Source organism: Diaporthe batatas (assembly GCF_019321695.1).
Source record: "Diaporthe batatas strain CRI 302-4 chromosome Unknown Contig00017, whole genome shotgun sequence".
Lineage (NCBI taxonomy): Eukaryota > Fungi > Ascomycota > Sordariomycetes > Diaporthales > Diaporthaceae > Diaporthe > Diaporthe batatas.
In genome coordinates this window covers 964718-990221 of record NW_025408564.1, presented here as the reverse complement: position 1 = coordinate 990221, position 25504 = coordinate 964718, and the positions used below count along the sequence as shown (strand labels likewise).

Sequence of the window (25504 nt, the reverse complement as noted above, 5' to 3'; positions counted from 1 at the left end):
CACCAGTCTTTATAAACAGGCCTGTCAGGCTTGTCCAGAGGATACGGGGACGACAAAAATGCCGAGATATAGGACGGAAACAAGAAAGCAGGGAAAAAACCGGGCAGGGTGGGTGAAGGCCCCCGGGACTGGCTGGCTGAACACCTGCAAGTCTGGCAGATCAGGACGCATGTCTCGCATGCCTCCCCTACTGCCCTACCCTCCCTGCCCTTCTCTTTAGTCCATGCATGGGCCCAGATGGTGTGGCTCGTACGCGGATATCACGTTGTTGCGTCGAGAAGGGAATGGTCAACTGGTGGCTGGGTTGTGGGGAGTAGGAGGGGGAGTGCAGCGAGCAGAGACTTGAGACGGGTGGATGTATGAAGCCATGCGATTTGCCAGAGCCGGTGGACGCATCAAGGGACCAGCTGCACACCGGCCCATGTTCTCCGTCCCTCCTCGGCGGCAGGGCCACCACAGCAGACGGCCCTGCAAGCAAGCAAGCCGCGGGAAGGTGCAGCTTAAGGCTACATGAAGCGTGATCAGCCCGCCCGGCCGCGGCAGCGCAAGTAAGCCTACCGCGCCACAGAACAAGAAAGCTAATTAGTCTGATCCATGGAGTAGGGCACAAGCCCAAACTGCCAAAGTGAATGATAGACGACTGCTACTCAGCGTGGTGTAGCGTATTGTAGCGTGGTAGGGGGCGAATCAGGCGTGCAGACTGTGGCGCCGGTGCCGCGAACGATGCGAACTCCTGCATGCGACGGGGTCGAAGAGGAGGGGGAGAGCAGGGGAGGCGGGGTGAGGCAACATGTTCATTACGAGGAATCGATACGGCTGGTGGGAAAGCTGCACATCTGCAGGTGCTCTACCAGGCGGTGATCGTTGACCTGCCGGGGCCCTGGATGGGATGGGATGGGATGGGATGGGATGGAGGGTTGGATGGGGACATGGTAGTAGCCGCAGACATGCCTGGGTAATATGCATACCGCTGGCCAAGGTTTGACGGCATGTTTGGAAACAGGCTGGGGACTATGCCGTGTTGGCCGGCAGAGAAGGGGGCGGTTAGATAGTGGCGATGCCGAATTCCGACGGCATATAGCTTTTGGCTCCTGCACGAGGGACTTGGTCCAGTGGGTTTGTCCGTCAAAGGGGTAAAAAGGGGGGTGGTGGAGGTGGTGGTGGTGGTGGTCTGTGAAGGTGGTGTTAGCCGTGGTATATTGTGGTGATGGTTGGTGTCAAAAGGAGCCGAGTTCAAAGAGTGCAGTTGAATTTGAAGGTGGTCAGTGCGTTTCTGGGGCAGCACGGGCTGGCGTGAGTGGGCGAGGAGAACGGAAGATCACCGACGGCGGACGGACAACAAGGGGGGCGCCTGCGGACAGGGCACGCACCCGTGTACGAAGTATGCTGGGCACCTGGGTGAGATATAACGGGGGTGGGGGTCTGGAGTGTGGCCATGCTTGCCTCTGGCGTACCAGACGACACGGCCTGCGGACGAGTCAGGTAGGACAGCGAGAGACAGTGATGTAGGAGCCTGGCTGCCTGGCTGAGAAGAGGGCTTAGAAGGGCAAAAAGGGCTTGGTAGGAGGGATGGGGGGGGGGTGGTGTGGGTGTGGGTGTGTGTCCCTTGGGTGTGCACTCCGTCTTGGAGGTGCATCAGCGTGCATGTGGGACTTGCGTGGAGGCTGACAAGACGATCCCGAGCGTTCCAGAGCCCCCAGGGCCCGAGAGCCCAGCTGGGTTGGGCAAGCTTGCTGGTTAAGGGCGACTGGTGACGATCCTTGCTGACATCTGGAGCCCAGGCTGGAGGATTTGGAGTGGGTACGTCTCCAGGTTTCTCGTGATATAAGCCAGCTGGTTCTGATATATGACCGGGTTAGTGGAAAGGGAGCCCTGGGAGCATGCTGAAGTTTGATCTGGCGAACCTAGACCACATGGGAATGTGGGCGGATACCCAGATAGTTTACGGCCCTGGGCTGCATCAGACCCCAAACGGTGTTTGCGTCAGTGCAGATGGGAGCCCTGGAGAAGAAAAAGCAAATTGACTTTGAACCCAATGCCGGACCCGAAGGCACGACTCATCAACTGTGCTCTCCGGCTGGCAAGCTGTGATATCGACCACGATGCTGGGTGCTCGAGGCGTCGAGACTGACTCTGACCCGGTGTAAGTGGAGGAGAAAGTGAGGCACACTTGATGGGCCCATGGTTCAGATGGAGGCACCGCGTCTCACCGTCTCTGGGGTGGGGTGGGCTCGGTATTCCCATTTAGGGGGGCAGCGATATGGGGCATCTCTTGGTGATCCCATTGCTGGAATGCAACCCTGCGAAGGCGATAGCAGCACGGGAGTTGCATGAAGCAGAGGTGATCGCCGATTAGTCTCCGCACCACCCATGCGCAGACGCAGCAGCACCAGGGCGCTCTCCTGGGCTGCTGGGCTGCCAGGCCGCTGGGGGACCCCTCCAAGCCCTCGTCCCGTCCGAAGGGGGCAGAGGAGGGGACGGGCGTCTTGACTGACAGGAGGACCGCGCCGCTCCCTGAAAGGACCGTGATGGACATCAAAAAAAGCTGGTTGTTGCCGGGAAAGTGGCCACTGACACAACTCTCTCGCAACTGCAAGGAACAGGTGCTGAGCATTTTCATGCGATCCCGCACCCAGATAGTCAGATCGATATTTTCTCGGAGGCGCGTGAGCCGCGACAAGAAAAGAAAAATGCCCAGGCTACCGGCATTGTCCTGTCGGTTCTTGTCGTGTGCTCTGCCCGAATCCACTCTGGCCTGGGGCGAGCTGATCATGGCGGCCGTCATGGCAGTAGTGAGGATACTATTCCGTCCTGGAATGGACGAATCCAGCGCCATAGCAGCCGGAGCAGGCGTGAGCCGCCGTCAAGTCGGTCTGGCAGTCGATCGTATTCCGGGCTCCAGGGGTGGCCCCTGTCTCGGCGATCTCTGGGCCTTGACTCCACCAAGGCCGACCTCTTGTCGTCCACGCTGCGCCTGTCAAGCTCTACTTTATTAGAATGGGATGGCTGGCTGGCTGGCTGGCTGAGTGGGTGGGCGTGGTCTGCGTGCTGTGAGTGATGTGGTAATGGCAGATCGGTGGGTCTCGCAGACGTGCGTCTGTCTGCCTCTGACCCAGAGTTTTGAGCTGTCATGGGAAACGGCATGCAGGCGACAGCGAGTAGGCAGCAAGTAATCACGCAGGACATGAACAGGCCACGCGAGGTCGGACGACGTTTATTACTCTTGCAGCACGGCATCGCATCTCGGGCCAGTGTAACACAGGACACAGGACACAGGACACAGGACACCTGTGAGACCCCAGGAGCTGCGCGGCTTGCAGCATCGGGCAAAACTTCCCGAGGACGTCGGAGACGTGTGTCGTAGAGGAGGTTTTCGGAGAATAAGATGGCTGGCCTGGCTGGCTGGGGACTGGCTGTCTCTGGGCTTGCTTGCAGGACCTGAGGCGTGCTGCGTCAAGGGAGCGCCCGAGGATCAGTCAGGTGCCACGGCGGCAGACAGAAGAGGGCGTCCAGGGCGTCCCAGCCATGACAGTGATGGGTGGGACTGACTGATGACTGACTGATCGAGACGACTGGCTTTCTGCCTGCCAGGCTTGCCTGACGGGTACAAGGGCCGACCAGACACGTGTGGCAAGGCTGAGCTTGTCGACAAAAAGAGAACATCACCCCGTACCACAGGTCCACAGCAGAACGGATGGCTGCAGCTGAGACAGCGGGGTGACTTGATGGACGGTGCTCGGTGCAATCAACGGACCGCTGCTGGATCGCCCGAAAAGCGACGGCATCGGCAGATCGGCATGGTCCACCGTATACTAGTATATGGCTGCAATAATGAGTGCCATTATCACGAAATGGTTGACGATGCCGTTCGGAAGCAGGCTGCGCCATTGGCAGAAAGAAAACATGGGATTTCTCATGGGTGGGCACCAACAAACGCGTATACAAGGCGAGAAGGGAATGGAACATCCCGTGCGCCCTGTGTAAGGTTAAGGTAGGCGGGTACCTTCATACCTGGGTACGTCACGGCGTCTACGTGCTCCATACTGTATGTGGGGTGGGAAGTTCCGCCACAACTCCATCGTACCTCACCCCCCCTCCTCCTTCCTCTTGTCCTACCTATTCCATCAGTATCCCATCAGATATCAGAAAGGGCCCCTTCCAAGGTACACCCTCTTTCGGACCAACCTTCCCATGATCGCAACTTCTGACCTCGAGGGGGCCTTTCCATTGGGGTATGGCGCTGTCCCGCCGCTCCCATCTCACCCGGCCGATTTCAGTAATCAGCCCGAGATGATGGGGAAGGGGGAAGAGAGGGGGGGGGAGGGCTGACGATTACTGCGGCGAAAGTGTGTGCTGTGTGTGGTTAGTCTTCTCACAGGGCATCCCCCTCTTGCAGTCTAGAATCGAGGTTTAATGATCCTTCTGCTGTTTCTGTATCGTCAAACCTGTGCAGCCGTGTCGTGGCTTGCCGTGCAGCCCGTGGTGGTGTCGTCACAATCAAGGTTTCTTAGATGCAAACATGTGCGCGTTTCAGGGGGCGAAATTCTTCCGAAGGTGGGAATGGGGCAGGGAGATCTGTTGTATGGCTTATTATGGCTTGTCACGCTTTGTGTGTTTGTTTGCTGATGCGTGTATGTGTGTCTATGTGCGTGTGGCTCAGGACATGTCAGGTTGCCATGGCTGATCCTTCGGCTCCGGGATATTTGCCACCGTGGGGATAACAATCGGTTGAGATGAGCACCGCTGGACTTTGCAGTCCGCGGTAGCCTGACTTGCCTGACCTGAGAACAGATAGGTAGAATGTCTGGCACCAGAAGCAGTCGGCATCTAATCGGGGGGTTGTCCAACGTCAACTTCTGAGCGACAGGGGCAGTTGATGGTGTGTGGTTGGTATTTTGGAGGGGGGTGCGACACCACCGAAAGGATGGGAAAGGGACGATCTGGAGGTCATCAGTCGGTCGGCATACCGCCCCCCGTTCCCTCGGCCGAGTGCCTCAGATACCGAGCCTCCCAGCTGCCAGACCAAGGGGCCAGGAGCTCTCTCATGACAAACAAGGACCAGCGTCTACGTAATTCCCCCATCACAGCCACACCAACCAGACCTCCCAGTTTGCAGACCTCATGTTGACCCTGTGCCCAATATGCTGGTCGAGACGAGAAGAGTGATGAGACAGCCAGGACGGAGAGACATGCAGCATGCGGTTTCACTATCGCGTTTGAACGCTGCATGCACTTGCATGGAGATATGGAGACGGCCATGGAGATGGAGAGGGAAAGTAAAGAGCTTGCAGGCATTTGCAGGCAGCCGGGGCCCGTGTTGCCTCTGCAGATCAGATCTCGCAATTAACCATATACCGCAGTGAATACTACATGAACACTACATACGAAGCTCAAGCTCCACCGGGGCAGCCGAGGATGGGGCACCAAGCATCCATCATACGGCCGTCATCAGGATCATCTAACTATACTACACTAGTAGTATTGCATCGCTGCTATGGCTGGTTGGGCATGTTACAGGGCCCGCCCACTCTCCTCCTGGGGGCCTTTGGGGGCAGGCAGTGGATGAACGTGAGAGCCTGCTGGGTCACATCGTCCCGAGTCAAAGCTTCCAAGCTACCCCATCATCGTCTTTGCTTTTTGCTAACCGAGAAATCGAGTCCGTCATCCGGGATGTTGCATGGCGCCCTTTTTCTCCTTGGGACGATGCACCGTCACGTACTAAGCTACAGGGTGCTATTATCTATACCGGGTGATGCCACCCCCACGCCTGCCGTCTCTGCTTGTGCAATGCGCCTGGGTCTCTTTGTTTCCGGCGCGGCGCTGCGTGCAGGTGTGCCCAGTGTGTGCATAGCTCCCTCCCTAGAGCCAGGACGCGTTGTGAACCAGACCGGACCGGTCCAGACAGACGAGAAACCTGGGTCGCCGTTTTACCCCAGACTGTTGGAAAAGCCCCGTTTCCTAGGGATGCTACCAAGTGAAAAAAGACGGCCTCTTGGCGGCACATGGGGAGCACTTGAGCCGACGGTTGGTCGAAGAACATGTCCCAAACAAGGCCCTCGGATCGTGGACGGGAAATGAGGCGCATGTCTAATCCGAGTGTCGCAACTTACAACTAATATGATATATCATACGCACCCCGGAAGACTGCCGATTGACTACTATCCGCGTATCGTGTGTAAGCCAGTCAGCTCAGTAAGACTTGGTCTGGGGCGTGGACGTTGGTGGGATGAGCTAGAGGGCCATCTTGGTCGTCAACACAAGGCCCGACGTGCCAAACTGGGCCACTCTGGAGGCCCGGGATGGACGTGCCCAGCCTGAACACGGCATCTGCGCTCGCCGTCGTGCCCGGGCCAGACTGCCAGATCCAGAGGTGATACAGCCAGGTTATGTGCGTACAAGGTGGTGAGTGCGTCTGCGTCCGCATGCTGCATCTGCACCCTGCAGCACGCTCTCCCACATACTATGTATGCCCACGCCCACGCCCACGCTCACATCCAGCGTATTAGATGCCCCTTCTGCCCTGGTACCGCGTCTGTGTGCGTCTGTGATGCGCCTACTGGCCTACCGTAACAGCGTTCTCGAGCGTGCACCTACGTACACACACAGTAAATGATATATGCATGTTTCTCTGTGCATCTCCATCTGCAGATCGGAGACAGGCGCGTGGAAGAAACAAAAAGTCGAGGCCAGGCAGCCCCAACTGCGGCCGCCACAGGACCCAACACATTGGAATTCCCGCCTGTCACTGACGCGAAAAGTGGGAATTGGCTTCCAAGGTTCAAGCCAGTCACTTTTGGCTCTTCTAGTCAGCCAGCCCGGACCGCCAGCCAGCCCAGCCCGATGCGAAACGGTACCTAGACGTAGACCTCAACTGCAATATACAATACAATATACACCGCCCTCCTCCGGTTGTTCCTCTGTTGTCTCTCCCTGCCCCGCCTTGTTGGCGTCGGGATTAAAGCGCCTCTAGACAAAGCCCTAGAACGCCTGTGTAATCACTAGACAGCATGGCAACGCTGCAATCTTACTCATCTGGGACCCGCCGGCGTGGGCAGGCGTCAGCCTCAAAGAAGGCCCCCGAAGAGCCCCCCCTGCTATCAAAATTTCAAATATCACGCTGCTGCATGTGTTGGTTCGACGGTGGGTGGGATCTCCCTGGCCTTTCTTTTTGCCTGCCCGGGAGAGGAGAGAGAGGCCTGGGGGGGTGGGAGAGCCAACCGGCCCTGGACTGGCCTGCCTCACGATCTGCAGCTGTCTCGATGAGGAAATCTGGATGGCCGGGGGAGCCCTGGCAGGTCCCGGACAGGGCCCTGGGCCCAGCCAAGAGATGCCGGGCGCATATCTATCATACATACAAGGTCCTTTGCCTCCGCTCCACACTTTCCCGCCGTCCATCAGCGAGCAAGCAAGCAAGCATCATTGATCGACCCGGGGTGGTCCTCTTGCGAAGATCTCCCTTGGTGGGAATAACGGAAAATACAAGAAATAGGAATCGCACATCATACCGGTAGGCACGCGGGACCGCGGGGCCTCAGCAGCAGGTAATTACGGAATTGACGCTTCCTGCTTTGCCGTGCAGAACGTGGGCCGTCCAATGAGATGCATGTTCTAAACACACTCAACGGCCGGCCCAGGCCTCTCTCTCTGTGCCCAGACAGATAGACAGACAGCCTTGGGGGGCCTGCCTGCCTACCTACCTGGAAGAAGGTGACCAACAGCGCACTCTGGCGCTCGTATTATGCCGCCGTATGAGCCAGCCAACCAAGAGGAGCCAGCCCCAGGGCCATTCAAGTTCAAGCATGGGGCCCGCCACCGCTTCTTGTTTTCTGTCTTGCAAATGTCTCGATATGCCGTGGTCACGCCGACACCACCCCCGGCCCGGGACACTGCCTGTCGCCTCGTAATGGACGGCGCAGCAGCAGGAATGCCATGGACAGGCAAGAAGGCAGGCAGGCAGGCAGGCAGGCCAAGAGGATCGCATCCAGGCCAGGTATCGCGGTGGATTTAACCCCGATTGTATCATGCACGTATGTACACTTCGCAGCGGGAAGGGTACATGTCAGTCGGTACAGTACGCCTTGTCCAGGCGCAGGTCGTCAAGTCAGCTGCCCCCCCCCCCGACGGTTGCTCAAGACGTGGACGGTAAAACAAATCAAATCCACAAACCCCCCCGTCCACATGCACGAGACAACCTTTGCCGTGCGAGAGACCCCCACACACCCAGGTTCCATCTCTGCCTCTCTCTCTGTGTACCTAAGTAGCTTTCCTGGTGATGACGATCAGCAACAGTAGGTTCGCGCTCCGCCGCGCGCCTCCTCCTCACCCTCTCCACCAAGGCCAACGGCCGGATAGATGCGCAGCTGTAGACAGGCATGCAGACCAGGCAGTGAACACGGACCGCGGTTGCCTTTGCCTCGCCGGAGTGACTTATATCCAGGCGAGTCAAGCAGCCCTCCATGCGCCCTGCTGGTACCTCCTCAAACATCTTGAACGTTGGACTATCGGACCATCGCATCGAGTTCCGACCGAATCCTCATCCATCCAAGGGTCCGTTGCCTGCCGGGAGCCCGCCTGCCCCCCCTTCCCTCCAGTGTCCACCCAAAATCCTCTTACACACGTGTTGTTGAGCGCGTGTAAGTATGGTACCTACCACAGCTTTTGCCCATTTCTATCTACAGAGTACTTTTATTATCCGTACCTGGGTGTCATTCCCAAATTTCATCCATAGTCCGCCCGTAACACAATAATTCATCCCTGGCCCCACGCCCGGCCTGCCCAGGAAGAAGAAAAAAGGCAGCGGGCACCCTGTCACGTCCCGGGCACTCCTGTTACGCTACGTCCCTGGGATCTTGCAGATTAAATCGACACTTGATCACACACAGGCACATGTGCGCTGCGCACACCACACACGCACCCACACACACACACACAGGCACACTAGAGGCTCACAACTCCCGGGGCGGGACGGACAGAGGAAGCCACAGACAGACAGTGCAGGGACAGGCCGACAGGGACGGACGGCCTTGTGAAACCACACCCCTATGGTCCTTGGGACCAGAGACACTGTACATACATACGGATAGATAGCTACAGGAGAGGTACAAGTAGGGCAGGTAGGTGAGGAAGGGAAAAGGGTGCATGTGAAAATAGTAATAGGTGGAAGGGTCCGAAGGAAAGAAGACAGGGGTACTGTAGACTACCAAGGCGTGGGAGCCGGGGTTGGAGGAGAGTTACAACGAGGAGGTACAAGCGAGAAGGGAAGGAGGCGCGCCACCGCGTGTGCACACACACACGCATGCAGGGTGGTTGGCGGCGGACCAGGAGACTGACTTGACTGGTGTGAGAAATAAGAGTGAGTGTGAGAGACAGCGCGAAGAGAGAGAGAGAGAGGACATCGCAACATACATACCACGCCCCCCTCCCCCCCTACTTGTACTAAATAAGCTGCAGACCGCCCACCCTTACATACGACCACCCGGGCACCTTTCTGGACCTGTACACTCGCGGTGGGAACTGTTGCTCTTACACCTCTTGCATCCGCGTCTTGCCGGCTGGATCCCCATCGAGCTTGACTGATATCATTACATTGGACCGACCTCACCTCACCTCACCTCACCTGCTTTCGACTTTCACGTCTACTGCTCTCTCTCATCTTTCACCCTGCCCCACGTCTTGGGAGTTGGTTCCGTGCAGCCTGGTTATTAGTTGCTGGATATCCGCCGTGTGGTCTCGCAGTGTAAGTGATTCCATTATTTTTTATTTTTTTTCTCTTCCATCAAAAGTCCCCCCCGGAAGAAACTACATGGCCCACCTGCCAACTGCACATTGCACACTGCATATCTTCCTCACCTACCCGCCAGACCCGACAGTGAGGGAGTAAGTAGTGAGTGAATGGCAAAAGAAGGGGAGAGCCGTGCGCACTCCCGCTCCCGACCCAAGAACCAAGGAACCCGCCCACTTCCCAAACCCCTGGGGTCCCCACTATAGTTAGCTGACCGGGCCATTTTCCCACACACCCCAGGATCCCAAGCTGTCGGCACGCTGCTGGTCCGAGCTGGGGGTGGCGGGCAAGAAATCGAGAAGCCAACCAAAAAAGAGACTGGACTCGGCCATTGGTGAGACGAGACGAGCAAAAGAGCCGCGGCATTACCCCCCAGAACGGGAATAACGGAGGGGAGAACAGAAGAAGAAGCAGAAAAAAAAGGACGGACCGGGAAGGAGAAGAAGAAGGGGGCGTGGGAAGATTCTCAGAAGAAGAAGAAAGGAAAGAGAGAACCAACCCAGTCGAGAACAAGTAACAACAAAGACGCAAAAGAACGCTGCAGCAAGCAGCCAAGGCGAGAACAAGGAAAGGCGGACAGGAGGGTGGAAACCCCATCAATCAAACCCGGGAACCTAAACCGAAGCAACAAGCAGCAGCAGCAGCAGCAGCAGCAAGACGACGACGCTCGGGGACAAATTACTACCAGACAAAAAAACAACAACAACACCACCACCACCAACAACCCGCCAACAGAAGGAGGCGAACCAGATATCTGGGACCTACCAAGCTTTTTCTGCCCGCCCTATTCTGGATTCTCGAGGTCACCTTTTGCCCCTTCTGGACCCCGGCTTCCTTTTTCGTGGTCTCTTGTTCCCCAGCGAACCGAGCGAAAGAAGCAACATTTGAAGCTGCACGTATTCGGAAGCGTGTTGTTGGTGAGACTGAGACAGGGAGATATCGCCATCTTGATCAATTCCTCTCCACCCTGACAATTAATTCCTCGGGGCAGGACAAGGACCACCAAACAAGGCCCACCAGCAGGACGACTGCAGCTGGTCGGCAGTTGCTATCACGGTGGTATCGATCCTGATTACGATCTGGCAGGGTGTAAAGTGGGTCAAGAACAGCCGGCTTATTGTTGCCTGATTGGGCCGCATATTCGACCCTTGATTCTGTGTGCAGGCTGAAGCGTCGCTACGTACAGATTACTCGTCGAGCAGCGAGGCTGTCCTGTCAGTCAGAGTCGTCTTTGTCTGGTTGGCGTGTCCTGTTGGCCGGATCGATCATCAATCACATCATATTCGAATCAAGCAAAGCACCCACCCAAAAGGAGCCCCTTGACTCGGTTCGGTTATCCGCCTGATCCGACCGGCCGTTATCAGTTTCCGCCTGGGCCTGGGGGGCATGCGATAAGGTGGAAGGGAAGGAAGGAAGGGCCATTGATTGACCCCTCATCCAGACCTGGCCTGCTGCGGCTAGACTGGCTATCAGAGGCAAAGCGGTGCCCACTCTCACCGCCTGGAGCCACACACCACACACCTAGAGCAGGCAGAGCAGGGCCCGCCCACAATGCTTTCGAGCGCGGGGCACCCGCCTATCATGTCGGCACCACACCAGCAGCACCAGCACCAGCACCACTACCAAAACGGTCATGGTCATGGTCCTGCCCACGGTTATGGCCAAAACGCTCACAGCCTGTCGCTGCACCACCAACACAGTCACAACCAGAGTCACAACCACAACCACCACAACCCCCCGTCCAGCCCTGCCACGAGCAACAGCAACCTCCTCCACCACGGCCAGCAACTGAGGCCGTCGCCGCTGTCGTCCCGGGACAACCTGCCGCGGGACCTGCAGCACGTCAACGCGGTGCAGGCGGTCAACACGCACTACTCGTGCCCCAACCCCCCGCCGCCGGCGCACTCGCACTCGCCCTACTCGCCGTCGAGCTCGAGCCTCCCCACCAGCAGCAACAACAACAGCCTCAGCAGCCTGAGCCTCAACCTGAACCTCGTCTCCAACTCGAGCTCCTCCAACGACCTGACCACCCCGAGCGCCGCGGCCACCCCGACCCACCCGACCTCCAACAACAACACCCACAAGAATCACAACCACAAGCAGGGCCACCAGTCGTCACCACCAAACAGCCTCTCCCTGGCCCACCACGCACACCAGCAACACACGGCCAGCCACCACCACTCGTACTCGCTCTCGCACCCTCCTCCCCCCCACTCCCAGCAGCACAGGCTGAGGCGCGTGCCCAACCTGCCCGAGCACCAGCACCAGCACCGCCGGTCGGGGAGCCTCACCACCATCACAAGCTCCCTCCCGAACAACCCCTCCTCGCATGCCTCGAACCCCTCGAACCCCTCGAACCCAACCGCCATGCCCTCGATAAACGCCATCGCCGCCGGCCCCGGCCCCTCCCGCGGCCCTGCTGGTGGCCCTGGCCCAGGCGGGGGCCCCAATGGTGGTGGTGCTGCTGGTGGTTCTGGTGGTGGTGGTTCTGCCGCCGCTGCTGGTGGTGGTGGCTCACAGGCTCACTTTGATGGCCCCAGGAGTCCTCCAAGTCAGTGCACACGCCCTTTGGTCTCTCGACGTTGCGACCGGTCAATTCCTCCTCCTCCTCCTCACCAATTGCCTGCAGAATTTTACTGCCTGACCCTCAATTGACTTCTGGCTGACTCGATACCCTTCTGTCCGTAGACACGTCCCACGTGCCCTGCAAATTCTTCCGACAGGGTGCCTGTCAAGCAGGCGCCGCCTGCCCTTTCAGCCACGACCTGGGCGCATCCGCCGAGAATGTCTGCAAGTACTTTGCCAAGGTTCGACCGCCTCTTTCCTTGAAGAACGCAACACACGGCAGGATACTGACATGCCCACCACAGGGAAACTGCAAATTCGGCCCAAAGTGCGCAAACATCCACGTCCTCCCCGACGGGAGGCGTGTCAACTACGGCAAGAATGGCGTCACCGTCACCCCGCTCAACTTCGGCAGCCGCCTCAACCCTCTCGCCTACGGCCACCAGGCCTCCAACTCGGCCCTGACCACCTCCTTCATGCGCGCCGAGGCCGCCCCTCCCTACACCACCTACGCCGCCGCCACCTCGGACGACCGCTATGGCCTGGGGAGGCAGGCCAGCATGGAGAACGGCCTGCCCACCATCGACACCCAGTACAGCGGCCCCGCCTCCCCCTACGGCTCCCCACACGCCGCCGAGGATGCCATCCGCACCGGCTTCGGCCTGTCCCCCATCGCCGCCAACAAGGGCCTCTCCGTCCTCGACGCCCCCCTGCCTGCCTCCTTCGACAGCAACGGCATCTCCCACGCCGCTCGCTACGGCCCCTGGCCCGCCTCCGTCCCTAACAAGTTCGGCCTCGAGTCCCCGACCCCGTCCCTCAGCAACGCCAAGGACAGCCGCACCTCCGAGACCCTGAAGATGCTGCACACCTCTGCTTTTGGGTCCAACGAGCACCTGTCGCCCAGCCACCTCGGCGGCGACGTCGACGCCATGGGCAGCAGCCCGCCCATGCAGCCCATCGGCGAGGAGTTCTACGGGCGGCGCGCTATGCACAGCAGCTCCAGCAAGTACACCAAGCCCAGGCTCCTGAGCGCCAGCGTGCCAAAGGTCGACCGCGACTGGGAGGAAAACTTCCTCTTCCTCGAGGAAGACTACGTGCCCGGCGAGCTGGCCAACGAGGTGCTCACGCCCGCCGAGAAGGCCCGCAGGGGCAGCATGAGGGTGACCGACGGAGGGTCGGAGCAGCACTCGGGCGAGAACTCTGCCTCTAAGTACGGCAGCCCGATTGGCGCATCCAGTCCGAGCCGGTGGGGACCCCTGTTCGAGCGACAGAAGCAGGAGGACGGCGGCCAGTCAGCCCTCGGCCGGAGCCTTAAGAGCGCCGGTGCCTTTGGCCACGTTGGCAGCCCCCTCCGCAACTCGAGCCTCGCCAACGGCATCGGCATGATCGGCAGCCTGAACGGCAACAGCAGCAGGCCGAGCCTTGCTGGCAGCCGGACCGCCAGCGGCGGGAACGACAGTCTTTCGGCCCTGACCCAGCAGATCCAGAACACGAGAATCAACGACGAGAGGACCACGAGCCTGTCGTCTAGCCCACGTCTCCATCCAGGCAGCGCGGCGAACTCCAGGCAACAGAGTGCCATCGGGGCGCACCCCAGCACCGGCGCAATTGGGTCCTCGAACGGCCGGAGCGAGAGAGACCAGCGGGCCCTCGAGAGACACATCAGCAGCGGGTCCATTGGTTCCAGCGCCAACGGCAGGTTTACGACCCCGATCGATGAGGAGGACCCGAGCTTCGTGTTCAGCATGGAGGACGACGACGACGGCCAGAAGGCCAGGAAGCGCATGTCGGGCGGGTTTGGCCTGGGCGGAGGAGGCGGCTGGAGTTATGCCGCCGCTGCGACGGGCAAGACCTCCGCCGGCGCCAACAAGGGCTCTGTCGTCGAGACCCGCTGAACCAAGCAAGCAAGCCATCCTCACTGATGTGATTGCTCAACACACGGCGATGCCACGACGCCTCGTGGCCTTCTTTTTGACGAGACACGACATGACGGGAACGGTCACGGGTTCATGTCCACCACCTCTACCTGCCTACCTGCCACTACGTCTTTCAACCTGCTTCGGATTTACGGTTTCTAAGCGGCGCGTGCCGACGCCTGCCATGGGATGACGAATCGAATGGAGCATGGATGGGATGACTGTGATGTCTGAGGAGGCTCAACATTGAAGCCCGGGAGGCAGACCGGGTCAGTCCTTGACGAGTTCAGGTCAAGATCCGTGAGCCTCATGGGCCGGCCGTCCACGGCGGAACCCGGTACTCGTGTACAAAACCTGCACCGTGGCCCGCGTCCCGCCTTGTCCAGAATGAATAGGGAGATCCACACCACCAGGTATGGAATGTTGGTGACCTACCCGACCTAGGACACAATGTCGAACCCGGGAAGAGTTTCTATCTACCCAACAGGCGAAAAAGAAAAAATCAAAATAGGGGAGCGCGAAAACAAAAATACCGGCATGGAGATTGGACAACCAAAAGAAACGGCGCGATACACGAGGGGAATACGGATGAGGATGGACAGACCGGACGGTCTGGGCGTTTCTGATGATTTGTTTCGTTCTTCTTCTTCCTCATTGCGTTTTTTTCTCTTTCTCCTTCCCCTCGCTGCAATGGCTGGCGATACACGCACGCATCACAAACAACAACCCACAATCCTGGAGTTCAACAACCAACTCTATGGGCACATCGCATCGCGTCTTGACTCACCCACGCCGCCCACAACCAACCGCTACCGGCACCTGTCGCTAATTATCTGTCGATATCCACCCACCTACCAACCTACCAACCTGCCTGCGTACCTCCTACCATCCCTGGTCGGCCGAGAGCAGCAAATCACGGTTATACCAAGCCACACCAGGCCACGAGGGGGACGCCGTCGCCTTCTGAATGATGCTGTCTGTTTCTGATTCCTCTCTGGGCTTCTTCTTCTCTTCACCCCACCCCGCTCATCTCATCTCATCCATCTCCTCGGCCTGAGTCTACGCTATCTACCCATCTTTGGCTCGGCTGGCTGCCTTGTCTCGGCCTGGCCTGGCCCGGCTCGGGTCGGGTTCTTGTCGTCTCCCCCCCCCCGCCGCCGCCCCACGTACGCATTCACGCATAGAACATGAAAAGTGTCTAGTACGATTGGTTACCTGGTTTCTTTTGGATTTCTGTTGTTGTTTTCTAAATCTTTTTTTTTATGCTTGCCAGTTCCCGCTTTTTTATCGTTCCTGTTCTCGTCCGTCTAGCTTTCTGCTTGTTTGTCGTTTTCTTCATCATATCCCATCCATCCATGGCATGTTGGCGTTTTGTTGTTGTTGTTGTTTTTGTTCCTCTGCGTCAGTCGATTTTACCCACCCATGTTGTTACTTGGTTGATTAAGTATCTACGGGAGGAATCGATAGGCCAGGTACCCTTGAATGGACCCTCTTGACACTGTTTGGTCTGATGTCTGACTTGTGTTGGGGGGTGGGGAGGTGTATGTCTGTCTTTGTATGTCTGTCTTGATTGGATGGAGAAACCAGGCCCCATCCGGGTGGCATTTTGGCCTTTTTTGGCTGGCTGGGTGGTTGGATTGGATTGGATACATACATACATATGTCTGACTTGGGTCGGCTGTCTTTCTTCACCTCTTGAGTTGGAAGGTAGCAGGGTAGTTAGTTATGATCATAGTTGGCCCCTTTTCCTTCTCTCCTGGGGAGGGAGGGGGTGGGGGTTGTGAATATGAGTGAGACGGGGGATTTGAATGGCTGAGTTATTTGACTGACTTACTGAGTGACTGATTGACTGACTGATTGACTGACTGACTGACTGACTGACTGACTGGTATTTGAGATGAGATTTGCTGCTGCTGCTGCTACTGTGTGTGATGTGATGTGGATGTCGAGTGGATGTGGGATACTGTGGACATGAGGTGTGCTGTGGGTGTTTTGGGTATCCCTTTCTGGGGATTTGCTGCCTGGTTCAGCCTTGATTATAGCACAACCTGAGGTGTGAAAGATTGGAACTTTCCAGCCAAGTATGGCATTTCTTTGTGATAGTTTGGCAACTATCTGACTTCTTTGACAGTGCGAGAAAAATGAATGAGGATTCCTATTCCCTAAGGCTATCGCTCCGTGTGTCCACCATATAAAAAGGAGCGAGAGACAACAAAACTTCCAGGTCTAAATGTTTCCGTGCTAGCCATCCCTCGACACTTTCCCATCCACGAACCAAGTCGGAAATCCTCTGCGTCGTAGTAAGTAGGCTGGCTACAGCTGACTTGAACCCTGCTCCTTGCCCGACTACATTTGTGACATGCTAATATGAGCAGACACGAACGTCCACAACATGCAGGCGCCACCACCAACAGAGAGGGTTGATATGAGACATCCGGATGGCGGTGAGTACACCTGCAGACCCAAAAGAAAAAGGGGTTTGTCATGTAGTAGGTCATGTTAACAGTTTCAACCAAAAAACAGGTCCCTTCGGCCAGGTCTTCGCCGGTGAGAACCACACCAAGCTGCCCGCGCCCGAGCTCCTCCGCGTCCAGGCGCAGCAGCTCGAGAAGGCCCGAGGCCTCGGCTACAGCCCAAAAACAAAAGCAGGACAGGGAGATGATACAGTAGCAGCAGCAGCAGCAGGAGGAGGAGGAGGAGAAGGAGGAGGAGGTTTCTACGGGGCAGCATTCCTGAGCCTCGGCCGGTTCAGCGAGGATCCCGAATACGGCCCGGGAACAAAGTTCCACGATTATGTGTTACAGCGCCTCGTCGATGCCGCCGAGGCATCGCGGGACCTCCCCGAGTTCCTGCACGCCCTGAACCCAGGTGTTACATGCAGAAAGACAGAGACGGGGCAGGAGGGCCGCTTCTCCTGGGAGGTGTACTACGGCGGGGTGATCAGGATGTACCCGGGCCCCGGACCGATCTGCGCCAAGATATTTGTCGATTTCTTCATCTCGGTAGGTGGATGAGATCCCCATCATGAATAATAGCCCGTATATGTGTATGGGTCCACTAATCAGATGCTGTGGCTTTCAGAACGTTGAAGGCGACTGGGACAACGCCGAGGGGGAACAGGCCTGGTGGGATGACGAGCTGGAGAACGAGGGGGGGGATGCTGAGGGAGGGAAAGCTCTGGCTGAGGATGGGGTAGAGAGCGAGGACGAGGTAGAGAGCGAGGTGGATTTTGAGATGCTCTCAGCATTGAGGGAGGTGTTTATCAAGGCGTGCGGAGACAGTAAGCGACTCGGCTAGCGGGAAAGGTCCTGGGCAACCTCACCTACACAAGTCTGAGGGACCTGTGCTTTTTGCTTTTGGCAGGGCAGTGTGTGTTGGTCGACGGTGAAGAAGGCCCGGCGGGGAAGAGGAACGAGAAGAAGAAGGGGGCGCCTGAGCCCAGGCGCCAGCTGTCAAGCCCATGCTTGCTTGAGTCTGACGCCAGGGGCGTCCCATTCTTCATGCACCGTGAGTCTGTGTGTACTTGAGCGCATATTCAGTGGGCGAGCAGTTGACGAGGGCGTGAAAGCACGAGCGTATCTGACCCAAAGTGAAAAAGGCGTCGCGTGTCTATCTATCTCTGGCGGAAGCAACCCCACGGAGACTGGGGGGGAATCATGTGCCGGGATGACCTACCTCCCTACAACTAATATTCAATAGAACAACGACAGTCGGTGCTCGTGTGGAGCTCGAGAATGAGCTTTGGTGATGAAGACCTGGCCAGCGGGCAGCAGCAGCATGCCCCATCCTTTATGAAATCCAGCTCTGTTGTATTCCGAGTTGGATTGCAAAGAAGCAGATACCTCGGCCGTACGATAAAAGAAGAATGGGAATTCTCTGTGCTAAAAAACGATTCGGGCCATTTGCCCAGTGCTCATCTCAAACAAAGACAGGAAGAGAAGCAGTATCTCGTGTACCTCTCATTTCACGTGGGTGTAGTATTCTGCAGGAGTTACGATATACCGAGAAGAGTTTTAGAATCAGAATGCTCACATTGAATCTAGCCAGCCTCACCATGCCAGATATACAGCGGGGAGTGATGTACAACCATGGACAGTGTCTACATTTGTGGGTGAGACAACGGCAGATGGACTTTGCGACTCATTTCTATACCAGTTATGGGGCGGATTTGTACATAGATCCATTTTCCTCAGAATTGTACTGGGAAACCACCAAGTGCCTGCTAGTGTGCGATACATCAATGCCCTGTCCTATATACCAGCAATTGAGTTTGAGTACTTGGACGGGGCAATATAACTTATGCAGCCTCGGCACCGAGCTCGGCAAAACCTGTCCACACAGACCGACCGAACCCCCGCTATCGGCCGAGCTTGAGGTTTTCGGTTAGGAGGGAATGACGCAGGGAAAGTTTAGCTGGTCCTGTCTTTTTCCTCTGCCCACAACGAACGAACCACACGCGTGCGACGGTAATCAACCGAACCAATTCGACCGCCGCACCGCAGCCCCTTTGTGCAGCCTCGCCCCCCCTCCGTCTGAATTAATCTGGGCGCGTTCCGGAGCCAGCAACAAGCAAGGACCGCCTCCCCACGATCGGTGCGCGAACGCTTCTGCTGCTGCTGCTGCTGCTGCGCGAACGCGACAGGGACACCAGCCTGCCAGCCCACAACCTGCTTCGCACCGACAGGCGGACCGACCAATGGCCTCGGTAGCTGCGGCCACGGCCCCGGTGGCCAAGGGGGACTCTGCGGCGCCGCCGTCGCCGTCGCCGTCGGGGGAGAAGAAGCTGCCGCCGCCCAGCCCGCTGCGGTCGATCCTGGCGGGGAGTCTGGCTGGTGGCATTGAGATTTGTGCGGCCCTCTTTTCTGCCCGGACAGGAATATCATACAAGGACCGTCTTGGCTAACGTGGTTCCCCATTGACAGCAATCACATACCCTGCAGAGTGTACGCCGACCCCTCATCCTCCCCACCGTGGATCCTCGACCCTCCCGAGCTCCCATCTTTCTGTCTACCCAGCCCGGTCCGAACCCCTCGAGCCGATGGATGGGGTTGTCGTGGGAGCGGGCTGGCTGGCGCACATCCGGGAGTAGTATGATGGGGAACAGAGGCTGACGGTCCATCTTACAGTCGCCAAGACGAGAACACAGCTGAACCGCCGGCTGGCCGCGGGCGAGAAGCTCCCATGGCCGCCATTCGGCCCGCAGTGGTACGCCGGGTGCACGACGCTCATCATCGGCAACTCGGCCAAGGCTGGAATCCGTACGTTGCCCTCTATCGCAGTGTGGCGTCGACTGGCACACATGTCCCTGTCTGGTCGGGGCAGCGGGCAAGGAGCACCTGGGCTAACCACGAGCATCCAGGATTCGTCGCCTTTGACCAGTACAAGCGCCTCCTCGCCGACGCCGAGGGCAAGGTCTCGGGCCCCCGTGCGGCGCTGGCTGGCTTCGCGGCTGGTGTGACCGAGAGCCTGCTGGCCGTCACGCCGACGGAGAGCATCAAGACGCAGCTGTATGTCTGCCCCCATCCATAACCACAGTCAACGCACACGTCCAACCCAACCCAACCCAACCCACTGACAGGACGAACCCCACACCAGCATCGACGACCGCAAGCGCGCCCAGCCCCGGATGCGCGGCTTCCTCCACGCGGTGCCCATAATCGCGCGCGAGCGCGGCATCCAGGGCTTCTTCGCGGGCTTCGTGCCGACGACGGCGCGGCAGGCGGCCAACAGCGCGGTGCGGTTCGGGTCGTACAACTTCCTCAAGCAGGCGGCGCAGTCGTACGCGGCGCCGGGCGAGAAGCTGTCCACGCCCGCGACGTTCGGCATCGGCGCGCTGGCGGGGCTCATCACGGTGCTGGTGACGCAGCCGCTGGACACGGTCAAGACGCGGATGCAGAGCCTCGAGGCGCGGCGCGACTACGGCAACAGCCTGCGGTGCGCGGGCATGATCTTCCGGCAGGAGGGGGTCCTGACGTTCTGGAGCGGGGTGCTGCCCCGGCTTGCGCGGTTGGTCATGAGCGGGGCTATTGTCTTTACCATGTATGAGAAGAGCATGGAGGCTTTCGACCGGGTTGATCCGGAGAGGAAGTATCTGTGAGGGAGGAGGGGGGTCGGGCATCCTCTGGTGGCAGATGATAGGGCACCCTTTGCTATGGACGGCTGGTGTATAAGATGAGTAGAGTTGGGAGGGGCTTTGATATAGAGGTGCTGGGTGTGTACAGCACTGTGCGTGCGGTACACTACAGAGCATGTTCGCTTATATACAGGACCGTGCAATCGATACCACGACACCAGCCCCAGCCATGCTTCCACGACGACCTTTCCTCGAGCGTATATACACGCACGCACGCCCCTGACCCGGTACTGTGGCCGCTGTTCCTTGGAACTGCCGCCTCTTCTCATCTTTTACCACCAGGCTGTCATCACCCCAGACCAACGGGGGACGCCCGTCCCCTCACTGCCACCGGAACATCCCCCTCAGCTTGAGCCCGACCCTCTGGGCCCAGGACCTCGTCGGCGCGGCGTCGAGGTCGCGCACCAGGTCGTCGTAGTAGGTGGGGTTGCTGCGGGGCCTGAGCATGCCGCCCGTGGCGGAGTCGGGGGTCGGGTCGGCCGGGTAGGTGGTGAGGTACCTGTTTGAGAGGAGGGAGAGGACGGCGTTGACCTGTGCCGCCGCGGCGGTTTCTGGGGTGTTGTTGTCGTCGGGCCCGGGGAACCTGTTGGACCCGGCCAGGCGCCTCGAGAGGACGTCCTGGAGCTGGCAGGTCGGGCGGAGGGGGTCTTTGGGCCAGGCTGCGAGGGCTTTTGTGTATGTGCGGCGGAGGGCCTGTGTTTTTTGGTCAGTTGGATGGTTGTGTTGTGTCTTTTTTTGTTCTTCTTTTCTGAGGGTGGCAGTTGGCTGGTGGTTAAGGGATGATGCATACCTCCTTGGTTGCCATCTTGATGGCGCGTTGTTGTGTCTGGCTGGCAGGCTGTGGTGTTGTCGAGGTTATGTTGTGGCCATCGAACTCGGGTCGGATACCGTGTAGAATAATTATTTCTCGGCCCTCGACGGCGACGTCAGTCGGGTCAGTCAGCCAGTCAGTCAGTCAATCAATGACAGGCACAGAAAAAGATGCGCTGGCGCTGTCATTGGCTCGGCTTATTCCCGCCCAAGACATGCTGCGTTGGGCTTAGGGGCCTTGGAAGGGAAAAGTAAAAAGGACCCTTGGCGCAGGGGGGGCCTGTTACTGTGCAACTGTGGCATGAGGGAAATGAGCCCTGGGTGCCACTTGCCTCTAACAGCTACTACTCACAGTGTTGGCAGGTGCCAGAGTGGCTGAGCAGGCAGGGCTGGCAGGCAGGCAGGCAGGCAGAGGCAGGGTCAGCAGGCATAGGCCTCATGCTGTTACAGTTACAGCTGGTTGGGTGCTCCGTACTGCCGGCCCGCCCCTGATTGATTGATCATCCCTCCCCGACCCGATCCCTAATCAATGTGCCATCTCCTTCTCCGTTTATCTAGTGCCTACCGACTGTGTGCCCGTGCCTTTGCCTGTGCCACTAACTACTCCTCCTTTTCCGACCCAACCTCGTGCACTCGTGCACTCCCACTCGTGCACTCGTCTAGTCCACCTCGTGCTAGCCTTGGACTGCCGACATTCTCCCATTGCCCATTCCAGTTTCCAGTTCCCAATTCCCACCTTGTCAAATTCCAACCATCGACCCTCCAACCCCATCGACAATATTGACGACGACCACGACGATCCTTCCCTAAATTCTCCTTTTCCGACCTGGTCCTTTTTGTTTACTCTCTTTTTCCTGGTGCTCCTCCTGCGACGACCAACCTTAGAACCCGACCTGCATTTCCCTCCCCCTCGAGGCCTATTTCTGCATCGCCCATCGCCCATTGCGCAAAGCATCTGACCTTCTCTCGCATCATCTGCCTGTTCCGACCAACCAAGCAGGCCCTCCTCCACTTGTCCCGGTCCCGGCAGAACACTCCAGAACCGCACCATTTGAGTTGCCCCGATCATCGAATCAACTCCGTCATCCGCCATCCAACCGCCGACGCATTTCATTGTCACCTACGACATTACCACCTAATCGCTCCTTGCTTCTACTTTCTTTTGGAATTTGAATCATCGACCGGCGTCATGTCGGGCCGATACGAAAGGGTAAGTCATCAATCATGGCCATCCAGAGGCCACAACATCACCGACAACACACACCACGATCATCATCGATCGTCATCACCATCTCGCTTGATCACAAATGCACACAAATGCACTAACACCAGCTGTGACTGCCAGGTTAACGCCCAGGACGAGGACGACGCCCCCTCGCCCATCGCCGTCTCCAGGAACACCCGCTCGTCCCAGCCAAACTCGCCTCCCCCATCGTTCCACTCCAGAGCCTCGTCCGTCGCACCACGGAACCGCTCCGTCCAGGACCCCACCCTCGCCGATGCCTTCGACGCCGACGACTCAGACAGCGATGACGAGCCCGACGACCGCCAACGCCTGGTGAGGCAGAACACAGACCCCGTCCAGTCCAGCAGCAGCAGCGGCGCCGCCCCCTACTCCCCAGCCGGCTCCGCGAGCACCCCGCAGCCCCCACAGCCCCCACGGCACCAGCAGTCGCCATCATCGGCGGCGGCGGCAGCAGCGGCGGCGACGAGCTCGAATCGCGTGTTCGGCAGCGGCATCCAGAATGAGGGCGTCTTCTCCAACCTGACTGCCAAGCCCGAGAGAGGGGGCACGGAGAAGGAGGAAATGCCTCCGGTACGTCTTGGCTCACACCATCCATCCATCCATCCATCCCAGCCCCTCACAGCACGTCGTGTCACACTCCAAGAAAAGAAAAGCAGTTTGCTAACCACAGGTTTGCGTCACACAGACCTACGAACAAGCAGCAGCCGACTCAGCACCGCCCTACTGGGAGACGACCATCCTGGCGCCCGGCCTCGGCGGCGCCGACGACGTCTACATCGACGGCATGCCCGTCGGCTCCGTCTTCTCCTTCGTGTGGAACGGCATGATCTCCATGTCCTTCCAGCTCGTCGGCTTCCTGCTCACCTACCTGCTGCACTCCACCCACGCCGCCAAGAACGGGTCCCGGGCCGGCCTGGGCATAACCCTCATCCAGTACGGCTTCTACATGAAGGGGAGCAGCGGCAATGGGTCAGGCGGCGGCATGGGCGGCGACGACGGGCCCGGTGGTGGTGGGGATGCCGGGTTCGCGAGCCCGCCGGACCCGAACGCGCATGATTTCGACCCGAATACCGTCGCGAGCAGCGCTGGCGGCGGCGGTGGGTCGGGCGGCCTGTCGGACGTGGCGAGCTCGGAGTGGGTCGCGTACATCTTGATGATTGTCGGGTGGTTCATCCTCATCCGGTCCGTCAGCGACTACCTGCGGGCGCGGCGGCACGAGCAGCTCGTGCTGCAGAGCCCGGACCGCGGGCTGGGCGTGGCCATCATCGCCGAGGGCGAGAGCTCCGAGCGGGTTGTTTGAGCTGGGGAGGGGTGGACTATTACTGTCTCTGTTTTTTTGGGTCCCCTGGGGGTTGTTTTCTATATCGCAACACTGCAAAAGGGCATGTGTGGTGGGATGGGATGGGATGGGATGGGATGGGCGGAATCAGTGTTTATACCAGTTGACGTTGAACCCGGGAGGTGGTGTGTGTGAAGCATCAATGATGAGCGACGCGTTCTGCTCTCTCTTTTTTTTTTTTTTTTTTTTTTTGGTCCTCTCTTTCCTTTCTGTCATGATCAGCGGAGAAGAGGGGCATACTAGGAGCGCAGGCAGTATTCACAGAGCATAAGCTGCGCCCTTGTTTTTTACCCACCCGTTTTCGTACTCCACAGGGCCATGGATGCCGTCCGTGGATGGACGGGGCGGGGGAGGGGGGAGAAGGAGGTCTCTATTAAGGTAAACTTTGCTGCTGTTGCGCAGGTGTGTTGTGTTGTTTATTACTCGCCCGTCTGCCCGCCCACCCGCCTGTATATACCGTATATACCATGCCATGCCATGCCACAGACAGACACACACACACACACACAGACCATGCGGATATTGTACGGTCGTTGGTGATGCCCGTGGCATTTACCACATGACGCAACATGCACGAGCCTAGATTTGGATTTCTTACTATATTGATTGACCTTGCGCCTGTCTGTCTCTCTGTCTATCTCTCTGTCTCTCTATCTGTCTCTCTGTCTGTCTCTCTGTCTGTCTCTCTGTCTGTCTCTCTGTCTGTCTCTCTGTCTATTTGCCAAGCCCTTGCCCTTTCGTCTTTCGAATCACCAGCGATGTGTGTGGCTTCCTATGGGAGGGCAGGGGAGGGGAGGGGAGGTCATCCCGCACGAGCTTATTCTCGTAACCCCAGAGGTGTGTACGGACCAGTGGGGACCGCCGCCCAGGTTGTGGTTCAGTACCAACCGGCAGTGAGTGTGACATGATGTACGGATAGCTGGCCGCATAGCGGATGCGGAGCAACGAAACAGACTCGTCACTTATTGGCGGTCCTGCTTGGGAAGCCGCCTCTCCTATGCGCTGTAGGCACAGGTGACGTTCTGTTCTGTAGGATACACCAGATCTGGTTGTGCTTTTCGTGCGGGTGACTGACTTGACCGGGTGGGTGAACTGACTCGAGTTCGAACCCGGCTGCCACTGTGACATCATGGCCGGCGGCAAAAAGGTGCCAAGGAGACGGGGCGGGTTATGCTTGCTATGCTATGCTGGTTGGTTCATTTGTCCGGGGGGGGGGTGTGAGAGGGAGACACGTCACGGCTGGATATGCTGGTTGTCCTGCAGTGGCCCTCAGCCTGTGGACGTTGGTTGTGGGATGTGGGATCTGAAATGATAGAGAACATGCCAGTGATGAGTGCCGCTGCGGCTTGCAACGGGGCTTTTTTGGGGGGGTGGCGGGCGGGTACTGGGTTTGGGTATTGTGGTCCGTGTATTGTCGGGGGGTTTTGGGGCCTTGGCGGGGGGTTTAATCACCGCGATTACGAGGCTTGTTAGGCCCCCGGGGGCTCTTGTGTGAGTTGCTGTGGGGTGCGGGTTTGGGTTGGATGGGGGACGACGATCTCCCGCCCGCTGGCCCTTTTTTGGGTGTGATGCATGTGCGTTGACGGCCTGACTCACGGCTTGCAACATTGTGTTACATTACTACAGAACTGATAAGCGTTGTTGGTCCCTTGTTAAGATTGTGCCTCATATTATATACCTTGTCTGAGTTCTACTGTGGTGTATCTCTCAAGCT

The 25504-nt window shown here is 58.3% G+C and overlaps 5 protein-coding genes across 5 annotated transcripts; 4 read left to right on the top strand and 1 right to left on the bottom strand.

Moving 5' to 3' along the window:
• Window positions 1-8503: 8503 nt before the first annotated feature.
• KVR01_011941 (uncharacterized protein) lies at window positions 8504-16077 on the top strand. Its single transcript, XM_044785076.1, has 5 exons — window positions 8504-9352; window positions 9451-9736; window positions 10022-12332; window positions 12470-12588; window positions 12652-16077. The coding sequence occupies exons 3-5, from the start codon at window positions 11333-11335 to the stop codon at window positions 14239-14241; spliced, it is 2709 nt and encodes a 902-aa protein (XP_044639022.1). The 5' UTR covers window positions 8504-9352; window positions 9451-9736; window positions 10022-11332; the 3' UTR covers window positions 14242-16077.
• A 577-nt stretch (window positions 16078-16654) lies between these two features.
• On the top strand, window positions 16655-17559 carry KVR01_011818 (uncharacterized protein; the record flags this gene model as incomplete). The annotated part of the gene is made up of 3 exons (XM_044786968.1): window positions 16655-16706; window positions 16786-17264; window positions 17344-17559. The coding sequence occupies 3 exons, from the start codon at window positions 16655-16657 to the stop codon at window positions 17557-17559; spliced, it is 747 nt and encodes a 248-aa protein (XP_044638899.1).
• Window positions 17560-18958: 1399 nt separating this feature from the next.
• Window positions 18959-20359, top strand: KVR01_011838 (uncharacterized protein; the record flags this gene model as incomplete). Its single annotated transcript, XM_044794296.1, has 5 exons — window positions 18959-19109; window positions 19185-19205; window positions 19389-19520; window positions 19622-19769; window positions 19858-20359. 5 exons carry the CDS (start codon window positions 18959-18961, stop codon window positions 20357-20359), a joined length of 954 nt encoding a protein of 317 aa, XP_044638919.1.
• Window positions 20360-20716: 357 nt separating this feature from the next.
• On the bottom strand, window positions 20717-21200 carry KVR01_011995 (uncharacterized protein; the record flags this gene model as incomplete). Its single annotated transcript, XM_044787693.1, has 2 exons — window positions 20717-21088; window positions 21186-21200. 2 exons carry the CDS (start codon window positions 21198-21200, stop codon window positions 20717-20719), a joined length of 387 nt encoding a protein of 128 aa, XP_044639076.1.
• A 531-nt stretch (window positions 21201-21731) lies between these two features.
• On the top strand, window positions 21732-24407 carry KVR01_011890 (uncharacterized protein). The gene is made up of 3 exons (XM_044792199.1): window positions 21732-22415; window positions 22551-23021; window positions 23137-24407. Exons 1-3 carry the CDS (start codon window positions 22395-22397, stop codon window positions 23749-23751), a joined length of 1107 nt encoding a protein of 368 aa, XP_044638971.1. The 5' UTR covers window positions 21732-22394; the 3' UTR covers window positions 23752-24407.
• Window positions 24408-25504: the final 1097 nt, after the last annotated feature.

What these genes read in the sequence shown, in the direction of transcription:
- KVR01_011941 (XM_044785076.1), top strand. Translation starts at nt 11,333, where the DNA reads ATGCTTTCGAGCGCGGGGCACCCGCCTATCATGTCGGCACCACACCAG. An exon ending in TGGCCCCAGGAGTCCTCCAA is followed by an intron (nt 12,333 to 12,469) that starts GTCAGTGCACAC and finishes TTCTGTCCGTAG; the next exon opens with ACACGTCCCACGTGCCCTGC. An exon ending in TCTGCAAGTACTTTGCCAAG is followed by an intron (nt 12,589 to 12,651) that starts GTTCGACCGCCT and finishes TGCCCACCACAG; the next exon opens with GGAAACTGCAAATTCGGCCC.
- KVR01_011890 (XM_044792199.1), top strand. Translation starts at nt 22,395, where the DNA reads ATGTCGGGCCGATACGAAAGG. An exon ending in TGTCGGGCCGATACGAAAGG is followed by an intron (nt 22,416 to 22,550) that starts GTAAGTCATCAA and finishes TGTGACTGCCAG; the next exon opens with GTTAACGCCCAGGACGAGGA. An exon ending in AGAAGGAGGAAATGCCTCCG is followed by an intron (nt 23,022 to 23,136) that starts GTACGTCTTGGC and finishes TGCGTCACACAG; the next exon opens with ACCTACGAACAAGCAGCAGC.